This window comes from Salmo salar, chromosome ssa19 (assembly GCF_905237065.1).
Source record: "Salmo salar chromosome ssa19, Ssal_v3.1, whole genome shotgun sequence".
NCBI lineage: Eukaryota > Metazoa > Chordata > Actinopteri > Salmoniformes > Salmonidae > Salmo > Salmo salar.
The window spans coordinates 57,130,832-57,153,954 of NC_059460.1; the positions used below are offsets into that span (position 1 = coordinate 57,130,832).

A 23,123-nucleotide genomic window follows, 5' to 3' on the forward strand; every position below is an offset into this window, starting at 1 on the left:
ACTTTCCCATTGTTCCTCAACTGTAGAGTATGCTATACAATGTTCTAGCTCTGAGTCTCTACTTTTATCCAATGTAAAAAACACCAATACAAATTTTGCTACATAAGACTGAATCGAGCCGGTCGATCTCATATATCAAAAGGATCAAACAGACCACGACAGTACGTGATCTTTGAAGTGCACATACTAAAACACTTATACAAACCACTGTGTTGGATGAGAACAGTAGTGCGCACTTACCCTTTATGGCTAACTTATCAGCCATGTGGAACAGACTAATACACAAAGGAACCACAATATCACACCAACACAATAATATACTAAAACACCAAAGTACCAAAATACAGTACTATCAGCAGTAAAATAAATACAGCAATGCTAACACATTAACCCACCATAGTATCACATCAACCAATGATGCTAACACAGTGACACTCACCTGCCACTACACCAGCCATGTAGAGCAGACTGATGCGTAGGATGCCATGGACCATCTCCAAGGGAACACCGATCATCAGCTGGAGCAGAGCGTTGAACCCCAGCTGTTCCAACCTGAGAGACAGTGAACAGGGACAGTGAACAGGAGGAGGACACTGGTCTCAATGACAAAGGAATAATGCATAGTGTCTCCTGACCCCTCCTGTCTCAGCCTCCAGTATTTATGCTGCAGTAGTTTATGTGTCGGGGGGCTAGGGTCAGTCTGTTACATCTGGAGTATTTCTCTTGTCTTATCGAGTGTCCTATGTGAATTTAAATATGCTCTCTCTAATTCTCTCTTTCTTTCTTTCTTTCTTTCTTTCTTTCTTTCTTTCTTTCTTTCTTTCTTTCTTTCTTTCTTTCTCTCGGAGGACCTGAGCCCTAGGACCATGCCTCAGGACTACCTGGCATAATGACACCTTGCTGTCCCCAGTCCACCTGGCCGTGCTGCTGCTCCAGTTTCAACTGTTCTGCCTGCGGCTATGGAACCCTGACCTGTTCACCGGACGTGCTACCTGTCCCAGACCTGTTGTTTTCAACTCTCTAGAGACAGCAGGAGCGGTAGAGATACTCTCAAAGATCGGCTATGAAAAAGCCAACTGACACTTACTCTTGAGTTGCTGACTTGTTGCACCCTCGACAACTACTATGATTATTATTATTTGACCGTGCTGGTCATTTATGAACATTTGAACATCTTGGCCATGTGCTGTTATAATCTCCACCCGGCACAGCCAGAAGAGGACTGGCCACCCCTCATAGCCTGGTTCCTCTCTAGGTTTCTTCCTAGGTTTTGGCCTTTCTAGGGAGTTTTTCCTAGCCACCGTGCTTCTACACCTGCATTGCTTGCTGTTTGGGGTTTTAGGCTGGGTTTCTGTACAGCACTTTGAGATATCAGCTGATGTAAGAAGGGCTATATAAATACATTTGATTTGATTTAGTGTTTTAAATCAGCTCCTTTGGTCTAGACACTTCATCAAAGGTATCTACAGAAGTCATCTATCACCGTCTATCCATCAACCCTGTCTATTATCTGACAATGCAGTATCAATTACATTTTGCTTCGCACTGTGAGTGAGTGACGGTGTGTGTGTGTGTGTGTGAATGAGGTGGAGTGGTTTCTTACCCAACGTGCATGAACATGTAGCTGAAGAAACGCCACACCTGGAGGCGGTGTCTGGGATGGTACACCAGGGAGCTCTTCATGAAGTCTGGCTGGTATGTCTGCAGTACCCACTTATTCAGCATGATGCCGTAGCACATGAACACAATGATCTGACGGGAGAGGCGACACACGCGCTGGGTTCATACCCGCGTCTCTTCATTCAGACACTCATTTATATCTTATAGTACAGAGTTCTGTTATGAGAGCCAATTGGGATTCAGCTAATAAATGCCATGAATGTTGTCTTTTTGTTTTTGTTGAAGACTTCCATTGGCACCGACAGGCGATGCACAGAGAGAGAGACACACACAGCTGGTCCGATTCCATTAGCTCCTTTTCATAGATCAATTAATCATCATTTCAATGAATTTAAATGAACGGGAAATAGTATTTTTCGTAGCCAAATTGTCATTACAGACCGTTCACTGCCATTGTGAAGCATTTAAGAGCACTTACAGTACTTGGCTTTCTTCAGAATGACACTGAGTTAGAAGAGGAAGTGCTGTGGCTTCGTTGAGTTGCAGCAGGTTTTATAGCATTGCCTATTCAAGTCATGGCCACCCGGGCTAAAGTGGTCTGGTGGTTTTCTTTTCTTTCCCGTCACTAAATTGTTCCATTAACATCCCTAAATTGGCCAGAGAATATTCCACTGGCTTGGTTGCCCAGTTCGACATCAGTTGCTGATAAGAATCCAAGAATCCGAACATGAAAGCCAATTTGACAGTGTTGCCTTCGAGGTCGGGCATTGAATATACGCACCCTTAACCACTGTTTACCAAAGCGTGGGTCAGTGTCCAGACTGCCCAGTGCCCATTATCGGGTCACATCCATTTCCTCATTCTTCAAGCTAAGTATGTTTTATGCCAGAAACATTGCACTGCTTATTTTAAAGGTCATACGTTAATACTAACATCTTCAGGTGGGTCACAACGTAATAAAGTCTTAACAATGAGCAGCTCACTCATCTTAGACCTCTCACCTGGATGATGGTAATGATGGCCATGAAGACAGGAGGGGGACACAAGCTGTTCTGGTGGAAGTACCAGCGCCGGTCTGTCTCGCAGGGCAGGATCTCATATGCCACGTAGCGCACAAAGCGCTTGTACACGCCCAGGCCCGTCTCGTCCAATAGGATCTCCCGCTGCAGTGTGCGGCGGCCATTGGCGATGGCCCGTCGGAAACTGCTGGAGCGCTTGCTGCTCATCTGAGGAGGGTGGAAGATAGAGAGAGAGAGAGAGACAAAGAGAGAAGGAGAGAGCGAGAAGGAGAGAGAGAGAGAAGTTAGTATTTCTTTGAATCTGACAGAGAAAGCTATAATTTGATTGCTAATTACAATTGGCATGCTAAATACCTCCAACTGCTTTAAGAAGTTAAAACACAACCATTATGCAGTAACCCCATGTCTTCCAAAAGTGCTGAAGCAAACTTTTGAAGGCACAGAGAACCAAAAAGCCATGAGCCTAGCTGGGGCTAAGACATTCAAAGTGCTAACTTTAAACAAAGAGAATCTCCGTTCTTCCAGTTTCCATGGGAGAGTAAAGACGTACGTCAACTTGAACCGTTCAGTGCTAAAAATGGAGGAGATTATTTCAGTGCTGCCTTGCCTTGACAGGTACACACTCTCTTCACTCAAAATAAATGTGTGATTTTGCCATTGAGGGGCAAAGCTCTGCTGAGTAGAACTGTTTTACCAAAGGAGGAGGGAAGGAGAATGCGGTGGGGAGACGGGTGACAGGTTCCTGTTATCATGGAGACTCCAGGTTTGCTAAGTTAGCAGTAACGGCACTGCTGGGGGCTAGCGTGACATGGTACATGGAACCCTGGATGTTTGCTGCTTTGGTAGGACCTTGAGAAAACACCCTGGTGCAACCATCACTCTGACAGTTGAAGCCCAAAATATCACTAGATATTACTAGATAAGACACATATTGTAGCATGAATCTGGAAGAAAATGAACGTCCTCTTAAATAATATAAAAAATTGAACAAAAAATTATAGCGAAGATAAATCTGAAAGCTCCACAAGGACAGGACAGTGGAAAAAGCAAACCGATCTGCGTTTACCTATACAATGGAGAAAGGCTTCAATCCAAGATGACACACAGGCAATATTGCAAGCCACATTCCTATTGTATCCATCTGTACTGCAGCAGTTGTCATAGTCCCCCCCCCCAGACAGGCAGCTAAAGCAAACCAACCGTAATTCATTAGGTGCTGTTGTGTGCAGGCTCATTAAATCCGGACATTGTGGGGAGCATAATAATAATGAAAGAAATTGGGGGCAATATCAATACAGCCCTAATTAAAGAAAGAAAAATAAGGAGACTAAGAAATATATAAACAAACAAATCACATACAAATGGATCTTAGCTGTCTGAGGATATTAAAGTAAATAATTTAATAATAACAGAAATATAGTTAGTCTGTAGAGCGGTGGTGGATGGTGGTGGGGAAGTTTAGCGGAGCGGGATGCCGTGAGACACGTATTAAGTAATTACGATGCCGGGGTTGAACAATGAGCGAGTGTGGGCCTGTGGCATGGCGATAACCAGCGTGAGCACGAGAGGAGCTGCCGGCCCTCCCGTGGATGCACCACAGCATATTTTAGCACGGAGATCGAGCCCAGGAAATGTAATTATACTGTACGTGCGCTAGGAGGGAGAGGAAAGCAGAAGAGAGGGGGTGGGTGGGAGACATTAGGAAATAAGGAAAGGGAAATTAGGGAGGGAAAATGGGATACCGGTGTGGATCGACTCGCTCCGGGAAAGGACGGCTGCCGTTGGACTGCGGAAGTGAATTGTTTCCACCCGTCTTCAATAATGTCTTTATTAGAAGACTTAAGATAAAAGGAAGGTGTTTGTGTGTGGTTGGGGGATGTATACACAAACATATTTTTTTTCTTCTCTGTGGGATTTATTTTCTAAACGATGCCTGTGTTTCCAGTGTTTTATCTGTTCGTTCTCCCAAAACACCTGCTGCCTCTCCTCTTAGTGGCACGTTTCATCTCGCTCTCTTGACATTTGTGCTCCCGAATGTTCCCGGGAGACATTTCCCGATAGACACTTCTCATTCTGCCCCGCCTTCTCCACCCGACATGAGGAACCGCCGCTTCTAACATGAGCATTAAGCGGCCTTTGAAGTTCGGGACGTGAGAGAGGGAGGCAGACAATAAAGCGCGTTAGCGCGGGAGCTGACGACTTGACTGGTGAGCCCTGAGAAACTCAGTAGGAGCACTCTAGCAGGGTGTGCTAGCATCACATCCCATCACTACTCATGAGAACCTCAGACTCTGGCATCAACATGGTACGCTGCTAAAACTCCCCTTACAAGAAGGAGATGCCAGGGAAAATAATTGATATTAAAGGCTAAGTCTGAGGATGGAGCTATAGATACAATTCCCTTCCAGGGAGACCGGATTGGACCTAATTGACATCGGTGTGTGTGTGTACCTGTGTGTGTGTGTGTGTATTTAAAACAGCAGGGTGGTTACAGTACATGTTGGTACTCAGCTCCAGCCTCTGTCCTTCATGACTTAATTAGTACTGGTGTTTGGTCAATACTGTACTGCTCAATAGTTTGAATTAATAATGAAACATAAAGATGCTATTTGATCCATAGTCGTCTCTTTATAGAGGTACATGTGTATATTGAGTTCGGTATGGAGTCATTCTAAATTATTCAGGCTATCCATTCCAGAACATTTCCAAAGTTGGGCCTGATGCTCACCAAACAATGTGAGCTGAAATTATTTCATGAATCGCTGATTGGGAGAGTCCTCCAGGTGCACAGTCAGAGAGTCCTACTGCTAAAAGCTAGCTAGCTTGATGAATAATCAAATCAAATGTATTAATGATATCACTTTTTTCACCTTTATTTAACTAGGCAAGTCAGTTAAGAACAAATTATTATTTACAATGACGGCCTAGGAACAGTGGGTTAACTGCCTTGTTCAGGGGCAGAACGACAGATTTTTACCTTGTCAGCTCAGGGATTCGATCTTGCAACCTTTGCGGTTACTAGTCCAACACTAACCACTAGGCTACTAGGCTATGCCGCATAGTGCTATACAGAAACCCAGCCTAAAACCACAAACAGCAAGCAATGCAGAGCTCATTCAATTAATGTAACTAAATGATTTACTACATACTGTGCAGAACCAGGTTGGAATCCTAATGTCCTAATGAAGGTTAAATAAAAAAGTCCTGAATCACCATGGAGTAAATGACTCACCATCACTTAGTTCTGTTAAACAGGATCAGCACACCATTTACTTCTCATTTACTGGTCATTAATAATGCATTATTAAGCTATTAAATACACACACACACACACACACACACACACACACACACACACTCACACTCACTCACTCACCCTCCTCACCACACACCCACTCACACCACTCACCACTACTCACTCACACACACACACACACACACACACACACACACACACACACACACACACAGTAATCACTGTGTTCGCCCACCTTTTCCACTGACCCAGATTCTCAGAGCCATTCTACCAAAATCCTTTTAAAATGAGAGCCCACCTTTATCTCCCAAGCAGCCCATAGCCATAACCCTCCTTCATGGTTTAATCATCAGGACCTAAACTGGAAAAACCTTCACTCCACGACACTTAAGCAAAGTGCACCACTTTAGAGCCAGCAACCCACCTAAAAGAGACATGGTGCTTGCCTGAGTTTGTAGTGTGTATTGCGAGAGTGTGTTTGTGTGTGTATGTTGCGAGGGTGTGTGTGTGTGTGTGTGTTGCGAGGGTGTGTGTGTGTGGAGCTGATGTACAGTATGTATGTACGATGAACAGCCATTGTGTGTGTGTGTGTGTGTGTGTGTGTGTGTGTGTGTGTGTGTGTGTGTGTGTGTGTGTGTGTGTGTGTGTGTGTGTGTGTGTGTGTGTGTCAGGGATGATAAGGTGCATCTGTATCCTCTTTGTCTTTCCCTCCAGTGAGACCCTGCACGTCAACTCAGAAGACAGATGCACCCTGGGCACTAAATACTGTCAGAACGACTCCGTTGAAGTCTCTAAACACTAGAACGACCACACTGGAGCCACTAAATATCCCAAATGGCCTTGCTGGGGACTCTAAACACTCCCAAAGAGAGCTTCAGTCAGGTCACAAGTGACAAACGGTGCTCTGGGCTTAGGGTGTCAACCTCGTCCCCTCTTCAAGTGAAGCAGAAACACAGAATCCCTGCAGCAATATTAGTGTTAAACAGAAAACCGGAAATATTGTCACTTCACTATGTACTGTAGTTGACTGAAGCATGCTTGGTAAAGTTCGCCTAACGTTTTATATATTTGTCTGCCATGACTAAAACACAACGCACACTGGCAGATGGTGGCAGTGGTGGGATCCGTATTGGTGTATCTCCGATTAAGGAGGAACAATGACTAGGGAAAGGAATATTTCCTGAACACAGTCACCTGACAATGAGGTGTGTGTTTGTAAGTGTGTGTGTGTGTGTGTGTGTGTGTGTGTGTGTGTGTGTGTGTGTGTGTGTGTGTGTGTGTGTGTGTGTGTGTTTGTAAGTGTGTGTGGGCCTCTCGGAGTACAGGTCTGCGATCCTCCTGAGAGGCTTTAGTGGAGCGCTAGTTATTCATCCCTCAGGCTGGTCCGATGGAGCTCTCTGGCTCCGATCAGCCGGCATGAAAAACATGAAGTCAAACACATTTACACACTCACGCAGCCACACGCTACTGGGCCAAGAGCTCGCTTCCGACACATTTACACCCAATCACGTACAGACAGTATGTGTGGATCAACAACTCACACCGAGCCCGAAGACCAATATCGCAAAGGAAAGTTTAACATCCCTGTTCAGCAGACCAACAGGATGAAAGTCCCAAGCCTCGGGGCCAAACGGCTAGACATAACGCTAATGTACAGTATGTAGAGTGCACAGTGTACAGATGTGTGAAAACACACACAGCACACATGCACAAGCACACACTGTCACACACACACTGTCACACACACACTGTCACACACACAGTGTCACACACACACACACACACACACACACACACACACACACACACACACACACACACACACACACACACACACACACACACACACACACACACACACACACACACTGCTCCAGCTCCACAGGCAGGGGTGTTTTATCTTCTTTGCCAGGTCTTAATTCAGGCCATACGGCAGACTGTAGACACTGGAGATAATACAATGGCAGCTGTGCGCTTTCCAACTCAAAATACCATTCATCCATCACATACTGTCAATGGTGTCCCTCTTATAAATCTCCCTGAAGGAGAGGGAGGGAGAGAGGCAGGCAGACAGAGGAAAAGTGAAGGAGATGGAAAGAAAGAAAGAAAGAAAGATAGATAGATAGATAGATAGATAGATAGATAGATAGATAGATAGATAGATAGATAGATAGATAGATAGATAGATAGATAGATAGATAGATAGATAGATAGATAGATAGATAGATAGATAGATAGATAGATAGATAGATAGAGAGAAAGAAAGAGGGGACAAAAGGAGGAAGAGAGAAGGAAAAATAAAACGTGATAGAAAGAGAAGAAGAAGACAACCAGAGGGAGGCTGGGGGGTGTCAGCTTGGTTATGACCTGGTTAAAAATGTCACGCTACATTTGCATGTTCTCCCCGACAAACTAAACCAGAGCGCCACCAATACAGACCTGCTCCTATAAGATACACATCACACAGAGAAGAGAGCAGATTCCCGTCAGCATTTGAATATCATCCAAATTAGTCAGCAAATTTGTACGCTGAGCATGTGTATGATGAATGAGTCTGTGTGTGTATGTATTAGCCTCCCTGATCATGTGTTAGTGAGCAAGTGCACGTCCTCTGTGAGTGTGTGTCTGTGCCCATTCAGTGAAAAATGTATGCAAACTGTGTGTGTGCACACGTTTGTCAGACAAATCTTTACCAATCAGACATGGATGTCGATATCTCTGTGAGGCTGAGCAATCTCAAATTACCTTAGATTACTGCCTGCTACTACCAATGCCTGGCTGATCGAACCCAATTTGCATTTGGCTGACGGTGAATATTAAACTGTCTCGCTGATGCTGCCTAAACCTGGGGAGGGTTTTAACATACGATCTGGAGCTGCACGGGTGACGGAGAAGAAAATAAATTCTGAGCGGTTGAGACGGGGGGTTAAAGGAAAGGGGGGGTGATATTGGGGAGAGAGGGGGGTACGTTATGAATAAAGGGATACTATTAAAGGAGGATCAGATTTGCAGAAGGGAGTAGTCGGAGGGAAGAGTATCACATCTGGGATGGAGGGAGTAACAGAAGGAAGAGGCATGAAGATCCAAAAAGGGAGGGGTGGACGATAGGAGAAGGGCAAACTAAAGGAAGGGGTTGGAATGTCAGCGAGAGCACCTGCATCTGCATTGCTGCTCACACACTAGAAGCGAGACCTGAGCATTTGGAAGGGGAACTAAATGGAACAGCTTTCATTACAAACCATGAGCAGAACAGTAGCGAAGGAATGAACCAGCTTAGGGAAGTGAAAACATGTCAGGAATTGCATCGTGTTGAATTAATCACGCTGCTTAAACCCATATGCTGCGAGAAGAAGAAACATGCTCTGGTCTACGGCTACACTCAGGGCTAAGAATCACCTCAGCCCCTTTAAAAGGCTTTGCATTAATTCGATATATAGGAACAAAGGTCTAAACACAGACAGGTTAAGTGGAGAGGAATGAATAAGAATGTCTCTGACCTCCTAGCAGCATCAGAACTCAGAACACTGCTCAGTAGAAGACACTGAGGCAGGATTTTCCCCTTTGCTCCACCAACAGCTAATACAGTATAATGTATCACTGTGTGTGTGTGTGTGTGTGTGTGTGTGTGTGTGTGTGTGTGTGTGTGTGTGTGTGTGTGTGTGTGTGTGTGTGTGTTTGTGTGTATTTATAATTACATTTAATTAAAAAGATCAAACCTCTTTCTGAAGAACTAAAAACTGCAATGGGCAGGTGCATTTTGACATCATGAACCTGTCTTTTCTCGAATCATTCTGTAGCAAGTGTGTGCACGTACTATACGTGTGTGTGTGTGTGTGTGTGTGTGTGTGTGTGTGTGTGTGTGTGTGTTGTGTGTGTGTGTGTGTGTGTCTGTGTGTGTGTGTGTGTGTGTGTGTGTGTGTGTGTGTGTGTGTGTGTGTGTGTGTGTGTGTGTGTGTGTGTGTGTGTGTCCGTTCCCAGTCACTCACCAGCTCGATGAGCTCCTGGTAGCACACCTGTCCATCCTCGTTGCTCTGCACCAGGGCAAACAGCATGTCCAGTTTGGAGGGGTCCAGCTGCAGCTCATGGTGCTCCACCAGACTGGTGAAGTTCTCCACTGCGATGAAACCGGTGTTGTCTGGGTCCAGCTGGCAAAACACAACAACACATGAATATCAGTGCAGGCTGATCAGAATGCTGCTGTTGATGATTCTAGTAGTAGTGCTTATTAGCAAGGATCGGCTCAATTCCATTTCAATTCAGGGAATTCAAGATTTGAAAAGTGACATTCCTTTCCTACGTTGAGTAAATTGAAAGGGAATTAATCCTGTTCATTTCGAATAATTCTCTTTCTCTACCTCCCATTCTTGATCATCAGAACACATCTTTTCTGCAGTGCTTTTTAAAAGCATCCTGCGCTCAATAGGCAACAGTTATGTAGAGAGGTACTGTAGTTATCAACTAGTCCGTAGACAACAGTCGACAGCAGACACACAATAGAACAGACAGACCAGGACAATGGAGAGCAACGGAGCCAAGAGAGAAGAGTCTGTCAATGAGAGCAGCATTAATTAAGCCATACTATCAGTGGGAACGTCAATGGAAGAATTAGACCTGCTGAAAAACAGAACACTAGCTAGCTGTATTTATTCTAATTAAATGGGCAGGCGAGAAGAAAAGAGCAGGCTGATAACATCAGTCATTTGGCAGGACTGATAACCAAAATGGGCCAACATGTCAAAATGGTACACCGTGACCTGAACCCACTGTACGACTGAAATCCCACCGCTGTCACCATATGTCGTTGTACAGAATGAAATCAGTAGAGAGCATTAGATTCTCTGGAGTCTTACTACCGCTGAAGCTCGCATGCCTCGGTCTACCCGTGATTAATTTAAGTGGGGGAGTGTCATAAAAATCGCCAGAGTTTAACCGTCCGAAATAGTGCCGGTTAAAAATGGCCCATAAAGTATAGCGTGTATGTGCGTGTGGTGTACAGTGTGTATGAGCCCTCGTCCGACTGTGTTTTTATGTTTGTACTGTATCTATCCGTCATCAACTGCCTATTTTCCTTCCTTTTTTAAATATTCAATTTAATTTGATTCAATGGCTCATTAATATCCAGTGCTAGTTTCTCTTTAGGGTGTCTAGCTGTGCCTGTGAATGAGTTTACCTAAGGCCAAACCCATCCAGCACAAACAGACCACATGGGACGACCGCTCAGTGCCTAGCCCTTTACTATGTTTCCAGTAATGCTAACGTAGACTCATTAGTCATCTGAGAGTAAACCAACAGCTCCTTGTCGCTCCAGGGCGGAACAGTGGTCTTTCAGCTGTTGCATCACTCTGGAGTCACCCACAGTGTGTATCATGTTGGTCTGTGTAAAGATAGGAGGGACTCTCAATGTTCCCCATTGTGGTTTGGGCCATTTCGTTCTGAATATAGATGGCCCTGTGACTCAGTGGGCAGAGGTAATTTCCCTGACTGCCTCAGGATCAGGAGTGGAGACTGGTTGTACAATCACTGAGCCTGGCAGTACCAGTCTATACTGCAGCTGCCACAAGGTCAACAGCTTTACAGCTCAATTTAGCAAGGAAGATCAATCAGAAAATCCCTGGGAGTGCCTGATACAGTGTGTGTGTGTGTGTGTGTGTGTGTGTGTGTGTGTGTGTGTGTGTGTGTGTGTGTGTGTGTGTGTGTGTGTGTGTGTGTGTGTGTGTGTGTGTGTGTGTGTGTGTGTGTTTTGTTGTGTTACAGCCTGAAAATAAAATGGCTTAAATCAAGATTTTTTGGGGTCACTGGCCTACAAACAAAACCCCATGATGTCAAAATGGAATTATGTTTTTCGAAATGTTTACAAATGAATAAAAAATGAAAAGCTGAAAGGTTTTGAGTCAATAAGTATTTAACCTCTTTGTTCAGGAGTAAAAATGTGCTTAACAATCCACATATTAAGTTGCATGGACTCACTTTGTGTGCAATAATAGTGTTTAACATGATTTTTGAATGACTACCCCATCTCTGTACCCCAACCCACACAGTTATCTGTAAGGTTCCTCAATCGAGCTGTGAATTTCAAACACAGATTCAACCACAAAGACCAGGAAGGTTTTCCATTGTCTTGCAAAGAAGGGTACCTATTGCACCTAAAGCAGACAATGAATATCTCTTTGAGCATGGTGAAGTTAATTACACTTTGGATGGTGTATCAATACACCCAGTCACCCAGTCTTTTCTAACTCAGTTGCCGGTGAGGAAGGAAACTGCTCAGGGATTTCACCATGAGGCCAATGGTGACTTTAAAACAGTTGAAGAGTTGAATTTCTGTGATAGGAGAACAACAACATTGTAGTTACTCCACAATACTAACCTTATTGATAGAGTGAAAAGAAGGAAGCCTGTACAGAATACAAATATTCCAAAACCTACATCCTGTTTGCAACAATGCACTAAAGTAAAACTGCAAAAAATGTGGGCAAAGCAATTCATTTTTGTCCTGAATACAAAATGTTATGTTTGGGGCAAATCCAATAAATTAGCAAGTACCACTCTCCATATTTTCAAGCGTAGTGGTGGCTGCATCATGTTATGATATGCTTGTAAACGTTAAGGACTGGGGAGTTTTTTAGGATAAAAAGGAAATGGAAGTAAGCACAGGCAAAATCCTAGAGGAAAATCTGGTTCAGTCTGCTCTCCACCAGACACTGAGAGATTAATTCAATTTTCAGCAGGACAACAAGCTAAAACACAAGGCCAAATCTACACTGGAGTTTCTTACCAAGTTATAGTTTTTACTTAAATCTACTTGAAAATCATCTATGGCAATACCTGAAAATGGTTGTCTAGCAATGATCAACAACCATTTTTTTTATTTATTTTATTTTTTATTTCACCTTTATTTAACCAGGTAGGCAAGTTGAGAACAAGTTCTCATTTACAATTGCGACCTGGCCAAGATAAAGCAAAGCAGTTCGACAACATACAAAAACACAGAGTTACACATGGAGTAAAACAACATACAATCAATGATACAGTAGAAAAAAAATAAGACTATATACAATGTGAGCAAATGATGTGAGATAAGGGAGGTAAAGGCAAAAAAGGCCATGGTGGCAAAGTAAATAAAGTATAGCAAGTAAAACACTGGAATGGTAGATTTGTTATTTGAAGAAAGTTCAAAGTTAAAATATATATAATATGGTGCAAAGGAGCAAAATAAATAAAATAAATAAATACAGTAGGGGAAGAGGTAGTAGTTTGGGCTAAATTATAGATGGGCTATGTACAGGTGCAGTGATCTGGGAGCTGCTCTGATAGTTGGTGCTTAAAGCTAGTGAGGGAGATAAGTGTTTCCAGTTTCAGAGATGTTTGTAGTTCGTTCCCGTCATTGGCAGCAGAGAAATTGTAAGGAGAGACAACCAAAGGAGGAGTTGGCTTTAGGGGTGACCAGAGAGATATACCTGCTGGAGCGCGTGCTACAGGTGGGTGCTGCAATGGTGACCAGTGAGCGGAGATAAGGGGGGACTTTACCTAGCAGGGTCTTGTAGATGACCTGGAGCCAATGTGTTTGGCGACGATTATGAAGCGAAGGCCAGCCAACGAGAGCGTACAGGTCGCAGTGGTGGGTAGTATATGGGGTTTTGGTGACAAAACGGATGGCACTGTGATAGACTGCATCCAGCTTGTTGAGTAGGGTATTGGAGGCTATTTTGTAAATGACATCGCCGAAGTCGAGGATTGGTAGGATGGTCAGTTTTACGAGGGTATGTTTGGCAGCATGAGTGAAGGATGCTTTGTTGCGAAATAGGAAGCCAATTCTAGATTTAACTTTGGATTGGAGATGATTGATGTGAGTCTGGAAGGAGAGTTTACAGTCTAACCAGACACCTAGGTATTTGTAGTTGTCCACAAATTCTAAGTCAGAACCGTCCAGAGAAGTGATGCTGGACAGGCGGGCAGTTGCAGGCAGCGATCGGTTGAAGAGCATGCATTTAGTTTTACTTGTATTTAGGAGCAGTTGGAGACCACGGAAGGAGAGTTGTATGGCATTGAAGCTCGTCTGGAGGGTTGTTAACACAGTGTCCAAAGAAGGGCCAGAAGTATACAGAATGGTGTCGTCTGCGTAGAGGTGGATCAGAGATTCACCAGCAGCAAGAGCGACATCATTGATGTATACAGAGAAAAGAGTTGGCCCAAGAATTGAACCCTGTGGTACCCCCATAGAGACTGCCAGAGGTCCGGACAGCAGGCCCTCCGATTTGACACACTGAACTCTATCAGAGAAGTAGTTGGTGAACCAGGCGACGCAATCGTTTGAGAAAACAAGGCTACTGAGTTTGACAGAGCTTGAAGAATTTTTAAATGAATAATGGGCAAATGTTGCATAATCCAGGTGTGGAAAGTTCTTAGAGACTCACAACTGTAATTGCTGCCAAAGGTGCATACAAAATATTGACTCAGAGGTGTGAATACTTATGTAAATGAGGTATTTCTGTATTTAATTTTCAATAAATTTGCTAAAATTTCTAAAAACACGTTTTAACTTTGTCATTATGGCTATTGCGTGTACATGGGTGAGAAAAAAAGTTTGGAATTCAGGCTGTAACACAGCAAAATGTGGAATAAATCAAGGGGTATGAATACTTTCTGAAGGCCTATCACTCTCTCTTTGTGGAGTTATTTTCCTCCTCCACTGTACTGATTTCAGCAGCGTTTACAGCTGTTTAATTGAACAAAACCAACTCTTTAATTCAAATGAATCGACTGCTCACCCTCCCCAGGTCTCTTGTTATTTATTTATTAACCCAGGGGCAGGGTACTAGCAGACATGTACTAGTGTGTAAGCTCTGATGATGGTTCAAGTCAGATGGTAGCATGTTAGCTCTGTTGATACTAGCAATCAAATGTTAGCACCCTACCCTTTCTGAATGCTAATAGCAGCAACTACTGTAAATGCCTGTGTTTTCATTATCACACTTTGTTGTAAAAGCTATTTTTAATCCCAACAGGCAGGCACACGTACAAATGTACACACACGTGGACACGGACACAAGCATTTCACTGTAAGGTCTACACCTGTTTTATTCGGTGCATGTGACAAATAACATTTAATTTGCAACACGCGGATATGGACACACACACACAAACTGGTAATCAGTCAACTCGTGACATAACACACACTGGGTAATCTCTGCTGAACGCCGGGGCCCCTCGCTGGCTGGGCCTGACTGCCTGGAGCTTGTATGAGGCTTCCTGAAATGCAGCTAAAGCGAATGCATGTATGAAAATGAACCAAGAAAGAAAGAAGGCTCAGATCTATATTTACTTAATCCCCTTACTGTGTGTTTCACGGAGGTTTGTTGAATCACAGTCGATTCTGCCCCCGGTGCCAAGGAGAGAGAGCGAAGCGGTGCAGATACAACCAGCGTTTTACACAGGCTGATTGTAGGACACTAGGATGATAGGAGGGGGAGAATGGGAGGGCAGGACCATAATCATGGTTTGAGTTTTAGTGAGGTTCGGAAGGGGGGGGACAAGCAAAGAAAACAGCAAATACTAGCAAAAATTACCCCAGCCATTATTACCTTGGCTGCTGTAGGTTCATTCACCTCAATCAATCTACAAACACATAGCCTATTAGCTATACAATTGTAATGTTATACCCCTGAAAGGAGGGAAATATGAGAAGTGATTGACACTGACATGTATAGCATCAGCGACTGTTCAGTCAGTTATAATGATGAATTGCATGAAATCATCAACTCTTCACATGGATATCTCTTTTCTCAAACTACAGAGCCTTCACGTTTGTATTCCTAGGCATTACTAATCAAGCTCCGCACAAACAGACATCAATGGAGCACACAGATGATCGTATTATCACATTCACATGAATTTCTAGAATATTACTTACTATTCTATATTAATATCAGTGATATAGAGGTAAAAAAAAGTGGGTATTGGGTAAACTAAACTCCAGTGGGCAATCGAGATAAGACGAACAACCACTGATATAAACAAAAACATTTTTAGAACTTTGTTTGCATCTTAATGTAGGGAAGATAGGCTATGTGGAATGTTCATATTGAAACATACTGTATCTTTTCCCTAACTTGTTTGATTAGATTAGTACCCAAGTATGGGAACCACTGTACTAAGCTCTCTCTCTGCTTGCTTCCTCTCTCCCTCTGTCTCCTCTGCTTCCTTCTGCATGCATTGCAGCCTACCTCAGCTTCACCACTGAGCATCACATCACTTTCTGTCTCAGTAGTCTATTCTCTGTAAAGCAAAGTTATTATGAGAACTTAGTAGCCTGCTAAGGTACGCTCCGTTTAACGTTAGCTTCTTGACTCATCCTTCTAGCTGTCTACGTAAGACTAGCCAGAGCCCTTCAACCAGGAGGCTCCTCAAAAGAGGATGGGGATTACCATCCTACTCAGTGAATTTCAAAAAAATAAAAGTAGTGAAACATTAAAGGGGAATTTCACCCTGGGAGAATCTGGGCTTGTTTTCATCATGTCCGAGGCATTTCTAGGTCAGTGAGATGTGTTTCATACATAATTGCCCAGGAGGAAGGTCTGGGCTTTGCACGCTGACTGATACACCCTATGACTGCTTCTGGTGTCCTTGATATGGTTGTCCTTGTCCTTGATATGGTTGTCCTTGTTCGATAGAGCCATTGGAAGTCTTTCAATGATGTTCCTATCAACGGATTCATTGCTAAATATACAAGCTGACACCTTTTCTCCAGTCTCTGAAAGACTACAACCCATGTGGGGTGGTGCTTCGTGCTCTTGCCCTGTCTCTCCCCTAAGGCAGGCTTTTTTGAAATGGAGACGGACACCAATAACACAATCCTTTGGGCATAACTGAAAAAACTGACCAGACCGCAATGGCTTCAAGTGATTCCTCTCACCAACACGAATTCGACAATGGAGCATTTTTTTTGCTACATGGTGACATTCAACTATACATGTTTCAACCGGAATATAGCGAAGAGGATTTGAAACAAAGAGTTAGATTTAGCTAAAAGCTCAGCTACAGCCGATGGCAGCACCAAGAGGGCAGATTACAAATATGGTGGCTTGCTAAGTAAGTTATTTTTCCTGCAAGCCCCCTAGCTATCTAGCTAACTTTAGTTTAACTACTGAAACTCATATTGTGTATTGCTGGCTAACATGTGTTACAGGTAGCTAGCTAGCAAGTCTAGCTTGCTAAGTTAGCTAAACAACTACAGGTAGTCATATCTATGACTAAAAGTAGATTAGTTGTTACAATCGGAGATCTATTGTATCTCGATTGTAAAACCTCTTCTCTTTTTAGTAGTAGATATGGCTAGCTACTAAACAGCAAGCTACAACGTTACAACCAGCCACCTAAAGCTAGGTTTACCAGCAAACGTTAGCACGGCTGGAGTTGGCTAGCTAGTTAGCCTGGCACCTGCTAACTTGTTACTATGCGCCAGGCCTTGCGTTTGTAACTTTTTAGCAAACATGTAACATTAACTGTAAATAGTTGTATTTGCCAGCTATGTAACATGTAACATAATTGATGAGGGTTGACATTGGTCATGATTTCAAAATCACAGACGTCAATAACAATTATTAAGTTTAGTAGCTAACAGTGAGTAGAAACAACAATACAACAATTTAACTGTTGTAAATCTCTAAAACTGATAAGTTGGTTTTACAATATAAAAAAAGATTTGCCTAATCATGCCTGATAGACATGGCTGTAGCTAGATGTCTACCTAACTACCTAGGTACATTTGTACAGTCTGGTCACTGTGCAAAGGTTGAGAGTTATGCCATATTTCTATAGACCCTTTTCTAGTACACATCACACTGACATCACGCACAGATGCGTGCAACTCTTGACGGCAGTGAGAAAGCCATCGCCATCTGCGCCCATTCAACATAGCCTAAACAAAATAACTTTTTGGGGTTCTCATACGCTTACAATTATGTTTTGATAGTTTTTTAAAGTATAATGCAGTTGATTTGCGATGATGACAAAAACATTATATTAAGTAGGACATTCATACGAGCCTTGCAATCCAAAAGTAGTGCGAAATGCACTTATAAGCAACATGTAAATAGTTTTTTTTTGCTGCCGTTCTATAAGAACTCCCCTTTGTTCTGCCACCAAGTTACGCACGTCGTTCTCTTGCGGCAATGTTTGCAAACACAGAAAGGGGTCTATTAGGCTAGATATCTAAATGTAATCTATGTGCCTGTACACATGTATGCATGTTCAACTAGTCTACCCTAATGTTGTTATGCTGGCACAGTTTCTCTGTCGTTCAAACTCTGCAAAGGAGTATAATTTATTATACTTTTTTGTTTTACAGACAATACCGTGTGGTGCCTTGGCTTTTTCCTGGTGTGGATTCATGTGGAGAAACATAATTCCTCTGCCTGCGTGTGTCATTGTAGCAGAACTGTATCCCTCTCGATGGATTGGACATATGCGGGATTTCAAGCAGAAGATGACTCAAGAGGAGCTGAATGGCAGTTTGATCTGACAACACTTCTCCCGCAGTGTTCCCTGAACTTACTGTATGTTTCTTTCGAATGGCAATTTCATCATGAATACCTCTCCCATCATTTGCTGATCACCAGCTCTCTTAACTACAGATTGTTTCACCAGATAATGTGATTTAACCAAAGATCTTTTCTATCATTTACTGGGAGTTAACATTAGCTAGGTGGCTAATGCTAACGTTAGCTAGGTGGTAATGTAAGCTACGCTAGGGGTTAGGGTTAAGGTTAAGGTTAGGAGTTACATTACAGGGCTAAGGTTAGGGTTACCTAACAAGCTAAGGAGTTGCAAAGTAGTAAGTAGTTGAAAAGTTGCTAATTAGCTAAAATGCTAAAGTTGTCCGTGATAAAATTCAAAGGCGCAAATCTCTTTTCATTATTCCCTTAAGTAACCTTCTGTCTTATATAAGCCTACCAAACGTAACATATCGCACTGATTTGAATATCCCTTATTTTTGTTTACTATGTTACGTCTAGTCTATGAGACCAGCCTGGTTTAACAAGTACCAGGAGCAACCATCTTCTGAGAAGGTGAAGAGGTGGTGAAGGATTGGTCTTTGTTGGTAGTTAGAACAATTAACAATTAATACATTTAATTTGGAAAACGGAGTCGCGTGAATGACGCTTGTAAGCGGAGCCTTTTTGCTTAGTCAGGGTAGTGGGGTTCATGACTGTCTGACAGAGGAAGAAAGGAAAAGAGATGGGGGAAACAGAGAGAGGGAGGAGGGGTGAAAGAGGAGAAGAGGGAGGGGATGGTGCTGAAAGGCAGCTGTTATTGAAGCGATCCAACAGCGGGAGGATGACGCGTTGACAAACCACATTGTTGCCATGGTTACACGTTTTTGCATTTCCCTTTTACGAGTGCTGGGGCATGAAGAAGAGACGGAAGGAGATAAAGAGGGAAGAGAGGGGATGAAGAAAGGTTAGAGGGGGAGGTGGAGCACTGGAGTAGGAAAAGATGGATATAGATGGATGGAGAGATAATGAGGGGAATGGATAAAAGGATGAGCTGAGGAAAAAGGGATGATGAAAGAAGGGAGGGCTAAGGGCCCAAGTGGGGGTGACACCAGTACCTAGGAATGGAGAGGGTGAAAGGGTTAACGAAAAGAAAGAGGACGAGATAGGGTGAAGAAAAATATGGTGGGAGCAAGTAGAAGAAGATGGATGAAGATAGGGGGAGGAAATAGTGCGGATGAGAAGGAGGCTGCAGGGGAATGACCGCTCTGTTAACCCCCAGGACCTCTATTCCCGTCAGCAGAGCAACCAGCCACTGAGGCTGACCCCAGTGCAGACCTCACTTAACTGAGCAACCAGCACTACAGTGGGGAGGGGGAGAAGACCCAGACCTGGGAACAGACCGGAGCCATTAATAAAACAAGAAAGTTCTAGGTACTTTCAGTAATTATTTCTGCAGTACCTATCTATGAAGTGGTAGGAGTGTAGTACTGTAGTAACATGAGCGTACTAATTTAGCATTGTAGTAGTAGAAGTGCAGTAATATACACTGAGTGTATAAAGCATTAAGTACACCTTCCTAATATTGCCCTCAGAACAGCCTTAATTCGTAGGGGCGTGGACTCTACAATGCTTCCTGCAGTTGTGTCAAGTTGGCTGGATGTCCTTTGGGTGGTGGACCATTCTTGATACACACGGGAAACTGTTGAGTATGAAAAACCCAGTAGAGTTGCAGTTCTTGACACACTTAAATTGGTGTGCCTGGCACCTACTACCATACCCCGTTCAAAGGCACTTAAATCTTTTACCTTGCCCATTCACCCTCTGAATGGCACACATACACAATCCATGTCTCTATTGTCTCAAGGCTCTTAACCTGTCACCTCCCCTTCATCTACACTGATTGGAGTGGACTTAACAGGTGACACCAATAAGGGATCATAGCTTTCACCTGGATTCACCTGGTCAGTCTATGTCATGAAAAGAGCAGATGTCCTTAATGTTTTGTACACTCAGTATAGTACTGTAGTAGTATTAGAGTGGTGTAGTAGTGTAGTAGTATACATGAAGCATCTGAGTATTGCAGTATTATGAGAGTAGTACAAGTGTTGCAGTAGTACTTGCGTGGCAGTGTATTAGCATAGCGCTAGTGTCTGAGCTAACCGGGTATCCACAGCTGTTCTCTGACTGGGCCACTCTGTAATTATCATACGGCTGCAGCATTCTAGGCTACTGTGGCACTGACTGACTGCAAGATGGTGGCAGCCAGGCCACCACAACAGCTCTCTCTCTCTCGAACCGATTACTACATTTTCTTCCATTTACACATCCAGCACTGTCACACAAAAAAAAACGTCAAGAGACATTCCTCAAATGCCGTGCATGAAAAGCACCACACTGACGGTATCAGACCTCTAGGAAAAGAAAGGGAACATAAGAACCTTATCCATGCTGTGGTTGGCATATATACGTGAAAACGGTATAACCCTGTCCTTTATGGAGCAGGGGAAAATAACTCTGTAAGGAGGGGAATCGCAGAGGAGATATTTATCAACTAATGATCACATGGCTCCGTGATGGTGGAGCTCTAGCTCCCAGTTTCCTTATTATATGTCATTGCTATATAAATATACGTGTGTGTGAAGAAGAGATGGAAGGAGATAAAGAGGGAAGAGAGGGGATGAAGAAAGGTTAGAGGGGGAGGTGGAGCACTGGAGTAGGAAAAGATGGATATAGATGGATGGAGAGATAATGAGGGGAATGGATAAAAGGATGAGCTGAGGAAAAAGGGATGATGAAAGAAGGGAGGGCTAAGGGCCCAAGTGGGGGTGACACCAGTACCTAGGAATGGAGAGGGTGAAAGGGTTAACGAAAAGAAAGAGGACGAGATAGGGTGAAGAAAAATATGGTGGGAGCAAGTAGAAGAAGATGGATGAAGATAGGGGGAGGAAATAGTGCGGATGAGAAGGAGGCTGCAGGGGAATGACCGCTCTGTTAACCCCCAGGACCTCTATTACCGTCAGCAGAGCAACCAGCCACTGAGGCTGACCCCAGTGCAGACCTCACTTAACTGAGCAACCAGCACTACAGTGGGGAAGGGGAGAAGACCCTGACCTGGGAACAGACCGAAGCCATAAATAAAACAAGAAAGTTCTAGGTACTTTCAGTAATTATTTCTGCAGTACCTATCTATGAAGTACTGTAGTAACATGAGTGTACTAATTTAGCATTGTAGTAGTAGAAGTGCAGTAATATACACTGAGTGTATAAAGCATTAAGTACACCTTCCTAATATTGCCCTCAGAACAGCCTTAATTCGTAGGGGCGTGGACTCTACAATGCTTCCCGCAGTTGTGTCAAGTTGGCTGGATGTCCTTTGGGTGGTGGACCATTCTTGATACACACGGGAAACTGTTGAGTATGAAAAACCCAGTAGAGTTGCAGTTCTTGACACACTTAAATTGGTGTGCCTGGCACCTACTACCATACCCCGTTCAAAGGCACTTAAATCTTTTACCTTGCCCATTCACCCTCTGAATGGCACACATACACAATCCATGTCTCTATTGTCTCAAGGCTCTTAACCTGTCACCTCCCCTTCATCTACACTGATTGGAGTGGACTTAACAGGTGACACCAATAAGGGATCATAGCTTTCACCTGGATTCACCTGGTCAGTCTATGTCATGAAAAGAGCAGATGTCCTTAATGTTTTGTACACTCAGTATAGTACTGTAGTAGTATTAGAGTGGTGTAGTAGTGTAGTAGTATACATGAAGCATCTGAGTATTGCAGTATTATGAGAGTAGTACAAGTGTTGCAGTAGTACTTGCGTGGCAGTGTATTAGCATAGCGCTAGTGTCTGAGCTAACCGGGTATCCACAGCTGTTCTCTGACTGGGCCACTCTGTAATTATCATACGGCTGCAGCATTCTAGGCTACTGTGGCACTGACTGACTGCAAGATGGTGGCAGCCAGGCCACCACAACAGCTCTCTCTCTCTCGAACCGATTACTACATTTTCTTCCATTTACACATCCAGCACTGTCACACAAAAAAAAACGTCAAGAGACATTCCTCAAATGCCGTGCATGAAAAGCACCACACTGACGGTATCAGACCTCTAGGAAAAGAAAGGGAACATAAGAACCTTATCCATGCTGTGGTTGGCATATATACGTGAAAACGGTATAACCCTGTCCTTTATGGAGCAGGGGAAAATAACTCTGTAAGGAGGGGAATCGCAGAGGAGATATTTATCAACTAATGATCACATGGCTCCGTGATGGTGGAGCTCTAGCTCCCAGTTTCCTTATTAAGTGTCATTGCTATATAAATATATGTGTGTGTGTGTGTGGGGGGGGGGTTGAACAGAAACAGCCTGAGCTCAGCACAGCTACCTCCTGCAGACAAAGACTAATAAAGTCACTCATGTAGCGTTCTCTCGCTCTCTCTCTCTCTGCAGAGTCTGATGTAGCAGCCCAATACGAAAGAGGTGCCTGCAACTAGCCCTCTAACATAAAGAGTGTTTCTCCACTGAAACCTCACACATTAAAGCTACAAGTAAATGATCTCGCTGTCACCTGTGTACCTTCGAGGATTTGCTCACAAACGATCCACTATGCCTGCTGCTTCTTGGGAACTTTGAAAACCACCACCATGACCACAGCACATCCTTTAACCACATTGACATTCACCCAATATTCCTTGGTGGCTTTCTCCTTGTCATACATAAAC

At 43.6% G+C, this 23,123-nt stretch overlaps 1 protein-coding gene across 2 annotated transcripts in view; it reads right to left on the reverse strand.

The window, feature by feature from the left end:
• Positions 1–23,123, reverse strand: part of LOC106579218 (rhomboid-related protein 1) — a 56,203-nt gene that overhangs the window by 31,336 nt on the left and 1,744 nt on the right. For both annotated transcript variants that reach the window (XR_001322610.2, XM_014158912.2), the window contains exons 2-5: positions 9,882–10,040; positions 2,622–2,846; positions 1,604–1,752; positions 440–552 (exon numbers count right to left, since the gene is read on the reverse strand). Coding sequence is in view for 1 of the 2 variants with exons in the window: in XM_014158912.2 (XP_014014387.1) it covers positions 440–552; positions 1,604–1,752; positions 2,622–2,846; positions 9,882–10,040 (646 nt within the window). In the remaining variant the exon portion in view is untranslated. The remainder of the gene's footprint in view (positions 1–439; positions 553–1,603; positions 1,753–2,621; positions 2,847–9,881; positions 10,041–23,123) is intronic.